Source organism: Parasteatoda tepidariorum, chromosome 6, assembly GCF_043381705.1.
Source record: "Parasteatoda tepidariorum isolate YZ-2023 chromosome 6, CAS_Ptep_4.0, whole genome shotgun sequence".
NCBI classification, from domain to species: domain Eukaryota; kingdom Metazoa; phylum Arthropoda; class Arachnida; order Araneae; family Theridiidae; genus Parasteatoda; species Parasteatoda tepidariorum.
This window is the reverse complement of record NC_092209.1, coordinates 29821236-29829046: the sequence shown is the minus strand read 5'-3', so window position 1 is coordinate 29829046 and position 7811 is coordinate 29821236. Positions and strand designations below refer to the sequence as shown.

The following is a 7811-nucleotide window of genomic DNA, read 5'->3' as shown; positions in this document are numbered from 1 at the left end:
ATTTGTTAAAGGAACATGGAGGACTTTGCGACTCGACCGATTTAACGTGCATCAATCATCATTATGCTTTTCATATGCACAGCAGAATTTATTTTGTAAGGAGAACGATAACTTGGCCGGTGGTTGATCACGCTTAGCTTTAAATACATAAAGAAAAACTATATTTATTTATTTATTTCATTTTCTATGTTCACAATAGAAATAAATAAAAATGTCTTATAAGTTACCTTTTTTGGTTTAATATTGCTCACTCAAAAAGCAGAAAAATGTATTGCTCTCAAAAAAAGTTTTGTCGTATCAAGAGGTTATCTTCCGCTAGTGTTAGTATATGCTTTACAGCTTTGTGCAGGATTGCGTATTGAAATTAATAACGATTCATTTATCATTTGATAATTGAAGTCATTATTAAAATTTTTTTTTACCTTCGCACGATGAACGGGTTATCACTTGCTAAATAAGTAAAAAGTGTGTGCAATAATTACACGTTAAAAAATAGGAATTTCTTTTTTTTAACCTTTCTAATCCTTCCATGGCACACATACAATAAAAGAAACACAATAAAAGATATTTAAAGACAAAGATAAATGAGGTTATAATAAATATGGCTTCAAACGTTTTTACTAAATTATTAAATTATAACAATTTTATGCTGACGAAAACAAGATTTAACTTCGTTGAATTATGATAATTTATGTCTGCAGGATTTTACTTTGACTACAAGCATACAATCATAGTACCAGTTCTACTATCAATTTATGGCGAACTTTGTAACATTGGAAAAAAAACATGTTTCAGCATGTTGATATAGTTGATAAAAATAAATTAAATTCAAACTCGTTGAATTTAATTCATTTTGGCTCGTTTCAGACAAAATTCAAATATTTTATTATAAGTAGAAAATACGTGTCAGCTTTATTCATCTAAGCAATAAGAAAAGTGTAAAAAAAAATTATTGATTTGTTTTCACCTCGTAATTTGAAATTAGAAGAACGAAATTACTTTAGAATTATTGAAAAGTACTTTCAAGAACAACTATTTATTTTTATTGGTTCGTTTATTATGTTTAAAAAATAGATTTCGAGTCTGTGATCTCTAAATGAACCGTGCTAAGTAAACTAATTCGCACCTTCTTACCAAACTCACAAAAAATTTTAACTTTAAAAAACAAAATCTTTTCCGATTTCCTGCAAATTTCATTCTGTTATATTAAAACGTTATTTATTCCGTAATTTTTAAATTTTACACTAGACATCTTGTATTTGATATATAAATTTCAGAACTAATATAATTTACAAAATTTTTTTAATCAAATGCTTATAAGATTATTATTTGATATGCAGAATTTTGATTTGAAACAAGAATTTTAAAGTTAAACTTTAAAAATCTCTACTTTATATCTCTTTCAAAATTTTTTTATTCAATAAATCGTTCTGAAATGCTTATTTTCTTAAACTTGTACAGATGAAAATGTATAGTTAAAACTTTCTATTTGAAAACTTTTTAAATTTATTAGTCAAAACTTGCTTTTTTACTTAACGTTTTTTATTTCTAAGATTAAGATTCATCTGTTTCTAAATTTTTTATACAATGCACTATTCACGAAAAATGAGATCGCAAACACTCCCTATCAGAATATATAAAAACGCCACTAGATCCCCAAGAAATTGTCGCCAACAGCAGCGATAAAAGAACAATTTTAACCATTTGTCCATACTATATGTGACGTCAGAAAAAAGGGAAAAAAATCAGTATCACCCCCCGATCAAAACATCTGATCCACCTTATCCCAGATGAAGAGTGAAGATGGACTCCAAAAGAAAAGCAGGAGTTTTCTGCTGAAATTTTGTAAAAAGGATGGCTCATTTGCACGACAAGGATCTTACCCCGACAACACATTGTTTTTCAGATAGAACACCTTATTACAGACCACAACAACCAATCAAAAGGCACATCATATCAAATCATGTAAGTAATTTAAGTTATCATAATCATCATTATTATCACTATAATGTTTTTACTATCACTATAATTATTATTATTATCAATGAAAAAAAAAATTTTTTGCAAATTATAAATAGAAGTATAATTGTATCATGCTTTTATAGTTGTTCATTTTATTACATCATAATTATTATTAAGTTTTTTTTATTGGCATGAATGGTCAGTTAACAATAAAATTTTAACTTTTTAATCAAAAATATAATAATTTCTTTGCTTTTCACGCTTATGTAGGGTATTCAATAATTACCTCCTTAATGTATGTATTTAGAATTTTTGTCAAAGATTCATAAGAAGATACAGTTAGAAAAATATTTTACAGAGTACAAAAAAAAAAAAAAAAAATTTTGACTAACTTTTGATTTAATGATTGAATCTTCGCGTTTAAAGGACTTAATCTTAATAGTTCGAGGGAGCTGACCTTAAATATTGTAATTAATTGATGCAGACAATATTTCAAATTTCGAAATCAGGCACAAAAACGTACTTTCTCTAAATAAACATACCGTTTTGTCGACGCTTTCGGATTTCTGACCCCAATTTCGAAAATTTAGTTTTGATAGTTTGGTCAGGAGAACGATCCTAAATTCGGACCCCTTAATGTTAATTTTACTTTTTGGCCACCTCACCATATTTCGAGAACTTCTTAAGAGAATTTTAAAAAACTTTGCACAGAATTATAAAATTCGTTTATCCAACTATAATTCAATGCAAAAAAATATAATAACTTTTAGTGAATATTTATCATTTTTCATTATGTTATTTGATAATAGTAGAAAAAGTTTTGAATTGTAAAATATACAATATTTTAAACCATTTCGAAAAATGTAATTTTACTTGGTGAAATGCTAAATTTGAGCGAAATCGTTTGAATTGAATACTTCCTGAGAAATCAAAGTTTGAATAAGTCTTACATTTAAAATTCGATTTCTCGAATTAAAATTCGATTTTTTTTCAACAATCGTCACCTACTTATTTAGATCCTCCTCACTACTCATTTAGATATTGTCAGTCCATTCTACCTCACTAGGAATTTGAGTGATTGCAATTTGTTTTCCTCGCCGAAATGTTTTCTTGATAGTCGATGAAAATTTTACAGGAATCACAGTCGGAAAATTTGCTCAACTCCGACTTCTGTTAGTTCAAAGTTAGGTTCTGTAAATTAAAAGAGAAAATGAAAAAGATTTTGATCTCATTAAAATTTTTTAGATAAATATTTATAATTATGTTGGCAAAAATATCACGCTAAAGCATATCGTGAGACATATTTTTTTCTATCAGAAATGTCATTACCATATCATTGCCATAATTTTACCAGAATTTTTTCATTCTTGTAATAAGCAATTTTTGGTTTCTTTTACAAAACAGAAAGTATAGTTCCTGCCTAATTAAATGTATGCTTTCATGATATAGAAAATGCTCCAATAACAACGATTTCTAAATATCCTGTTATTCAGAAAGAAACCAAGCATTTAACTATTTCTAAGTCTGCACAAATTTTACTTTTGATAGCTTTTGCAGTTTTAAAAGATAAAACATTTCCTATAAATTTCAGAGGAAGAAATGTTATTATTATAAAAAATAAAATAAGAAACACTGAGGGTGTATATCAGCTTGTGTGATTAATTATGTGTTCAAAACAAACTATAAACATTCATAAATAAACATATATTTATAATTCCATTTTTCTTTTTAAGAACGCCATGTTCCCACCGCTGAATGAAAATCTGATCCACCGGCACATGAACTCGATGGGCAAGCACATATGTGATAGCGGTGACCACTTAAAACACGACATGATTTATGGTGTTCATCCAAACGTTCATCACCCTCAAGCATCCCACATGGACACCCTAGAAATGATGGAACCTTTATGCTCTCCTTCCCTTCCCCCTGTAGCACACGATTCTCAAGGAACGTTCTATTCCTCTCCATCCTCTTGCCGTCCTCCCCTGATCAAAGAAGATCTGGAAGCATTTGCAGAGAGATTCAAGCAGAGGCGGATCAAGATGGGGGTGACGCAGGCGGATGTTGGTAGAGCCCTTGTCAACCTCAAGTTACCCGGTGTGGGTACACTTTCGCAAAGTACGATTTGCAGGTAAGTTGTACCTTACTAAAGATACTCATACTTTTTTAAAGTGGTTAATCTATGCAGGATGTACAGAGTGGACTGACTAATTTCGAAATTGGAAAACTCGGGAATGAAGGACATGAACAAAAGAGGAATAAAACAAATGGCATGTTGATTCAACTATGAAAATTTTGTACAGAAAGTTTGGAATTTAGTAACATAAGTCGCCAACAGATGACGCTACAAGACATCGATGACCATCAGTTTTAGCGTTGAAATATGAAAAGGGGTTGTCATGCCAGATTAGGAAGTTCAAACCATGTATTCAATTGAACAGCGTGCGTTTATGACACTAGAATATGAAAGGTTCGATTATAGCCTTGCGGCATTTGTATTCTTTTCAAGAGCTCTGTACTTTTGTAACTTAATTCCAAAATGTCTGTAAAAGTGTTGTTCAACAACATACATTTTGTTTCATTTATCTGTCGCCATTTTTTTTTCTTCTTTGAAACCAGTCAGTCCTCTCTTGAACACCCTGTATTTGATTTGTTGATAGTAGTTTGTATTCGTTATAAACGCATTGAAACACTATAATTTGAAATTTTCCCACAATGATTGAAATTATTTAATGTGAAAATTGATTTTTTTTGCTCTTAAAATTATGATGCAGACAAGAATTTTCCTAACTATTTTTTTTTATTTGGACCCCTTAATATTAATTTTACTTTTTGCATATTTTGCAGTAGTTCAAGAACTTTTAAAGTAAATTACAGAATATTCTGCACACAATTATAAAATTCGTTAAACCAAAGATAGTTCTATGTAGAGAAAAAAAATTAATACTCATTTATTATTTTTTTACATTTTATTTAATAATCATCAAAATAATTTGAGATGTACAAATTTTTACCTCATTTTATAAAATGTAATTTTATATGACAAAGTACAAAATTTGAACGAAATTGGTAGAATAGTTCTTTCGAAACCAAATTTTAGATATCTGACTTTTTTTTTTAAATTTGATTTTTGAGGAGGTCTCTCAGAAATTTGATTTTAAAAAAAAAACTGGAAGAAAACAAATGTTAACACATCTAGACATAGCGATAAAAAATAATTCATTTACAATTTTTTTTCTTACCTTTGATTAAATAGTAAATTAAAGTAAGGCAAAAATGTTCGAATTTCTTACCTAAATGCCAAAGTGATGTTTTGTTTAAAAAAAATCTCATAAACTTGACATAACATACTAAATTGAAAAGAATTAATCTAGAGCAAAATGAAAAGCGCATGGTTATTCTCTGTTGTCATTCCTCTCTCTGTTTTTGTCTTGCATTAACTCTTTGAGAATATTGGCGTGAAGTCCTGAACTTTTTACAATAAAGAAAGTTAATCTAAGAATATATAGTTAAAAAATAAAAAACTATAAATGTATTTTTCTAACAAGCAATACTTTAAAAAAGGAAAATAATAAATAACTTATTGAAAATTAAATCTGGATCTCGTTCGGCACCCCCTTAACTTGGCGTACTGTACGAACGTCCATCCTGCACGCCCCTTACGCTGTTCTTGAGGAGGATATGGTACATTTTGCGCATAGATGTTCACAAACCATGTTCACCAACATAATATCGATAATTATACATGTAACGATAATTATAGAGTGCGATATAATTGTGACTGTTGATAAATTTTATTTGAGTAAAAAACAATTGATTAAAATAGAAAGAATTTAAATTACTAAAATTGGAAAAACATCGTGATATATTTTTAAATACCGAAATTTTGGTCAGTATATGGTGACATAAAACGTTTGCTAATTAGTTATAGTGACCAATTCTCGTGCTGGTGACAATTCGGAAAAGCAGTTGCCGACACATGGTCCCTACAAGAGATTAAGGACCATACATTACGATAAAACAGCAATTTTAGAAACGATTTGAAAGCAAATTTTACACAATAATAATTCAAAACATAAAATTAAGAAAATTTAAATATTAAAAGGACTTTTTCAAATGCGCAGGATCATTTCATCGAGTTCGCAATAGGAGAAGCTCCACTAACAACGTCCGATGATATTCCCGGTTATGGGTTACTGTGCAAATCTCAATCCCTGTGATGTACCCTGCCAAATTTATAACCGTTGTTCTAAAACATCTTACATATTTTTAAAATCCTTTCAATATGCTCCAATGAAATTCTTTCTTTACGTGTCTCCAGGTTCGAATCCTTGACCCTCTCCAGAAACAATATGGTTGCGTTGAAACCGGTGCTACAATCGTGGCTAGAAGCTGCAGAGATGCACAATGGGAAGAGGGTGCTCCCAGACAAAAAGAGGAAGAGGACATCGATCGCAGCCATTGAGAAGCGATCCCTAGAGGCCTATTTCGCTCTTCAGCAAAGACCGAGCAGCGATAAGATTGCCTCCATTGCTCAGAAACTCGATCTCAAGAAGAGCGTGGTCAGAGTGTGGTTTTGCAATCAGAGACAGAAACAGAAGAGGATGAAGTACTCAACCTGTCACAATTCATGAACATTTTTGAGTGAAATTTTTAAGTCTATATCTTTTCATTTTTTTACGAGAATTATTATTCATTTTCCTTGAAATGCATTCTTGTACATATTGTATTATGATCACTGATTAAAGTTTTCTTTTCTTTGATTCACCAACAGTTCTGTTACTGAACATTTCTATTTTAATAGAAAAACAGTTATAAAGTAAATTATTTGACTTCCTTTTAGTGGAACCCAGACTCGACTAGTCAAAAACGCCAACTACACCCTCATTCATGATTCTAGAGATTGATTATGCAACTATCTAGAAATTGGTAATTCAACCATCTAGAAATTAATTATTCAACAATCTAGAAAAAATTATCCTAACTGCATTTTCTTCAAATACGCAGCCGACTATTTTTGTCAAACATAGTACAATTAAATTTTTCGTAATGGTGCGAGATTTTTCAGCTCTACCAATCCTGCAACTTAACGGAAATAATGTTCCTGTTGCGTTTTCATTTTAAGTTTTTGTAAATCAAAGACAAGTTCAACTCTCACATGTCATGTGTTTTTATTACGAGTCCTTTTTGGGTTCCATGGAACGCCAGCTGAGATCTACTCATATAAACATCCTTAATTTTATGTTTTATGAAGGTTTTTGTACAAAATGGCCATTCAAATACCTCTGAAAATTTGCTGCTTTAACATTATTTACTGATGAATGCAAACAAATTAGTGCACTGAAAAAAATAAGCATGGTCAAAATTAACAGAATAAGGTAAAATTTGGATAATTTTTTTGATGGAACTCACCCAAATTTGCATTACATGGAGAGGAACGAAAACCTCACATGTTCAGCCTGACGGCAAGGGGACATTAACCTACGACCCATCTACCGATGATGATATTTTACTTCAACACTGCGTTCGGTGCGAGCCGAGTGCGGAATTCGCATCTACCAGCTATCGCTAGGAATCGTACTGAGTTAACCTCACACCTCATTAGAAGGCAAAGGCTCTATTGAGCCATCACGGGTCAAGGCTACAATTTTTATTTTATTTTATAGTCGTCGCTGAACAGCTGACCCAATTTTATGGGTTTACGACTACTAATGTTCAACTCCATAGCCTTGTAATTTTGAACCCAATCCAGAAGGCAAGGAAACTCCTGGATCAGTACCCCCAGAGGTTTGTTTTGTTATGGGAACATGGAGGACTTTGTGACTCGACTTATTTAACGTGCATGA

General features: G+C 30.9%; 1 protein-coding gene across 1 annotated transcript; it reads left to right on the top strand.

Moving 5' to 3' along the window:
* Nucleotides 1-1621: 1621 nt before the first annotated feature.
* LOC107448348 (POU domain, class 4, transcription factor 3-like) lies at nucleotides 1622-6732 on the top strand. Its single transcript, XM_016063509.3, has 3 exons — nucleotides 1622-1965; nucleotides 3696-4096; nucleotides 6287-6732. Exons 1-3 carry the CDS (start codon nucleotides 1855-1857, stop codon nucleotides 6597-6599), a joined length of 825 nt encoding a protein of 274 aa, XP_015918995.1. The 5' UTR covers nucleotides 1622-1854; the 3' UTR covers nucleotides 6600-6732.
* Nucleotides 6733-7811: the final 1079 nt, after the last annotated feature.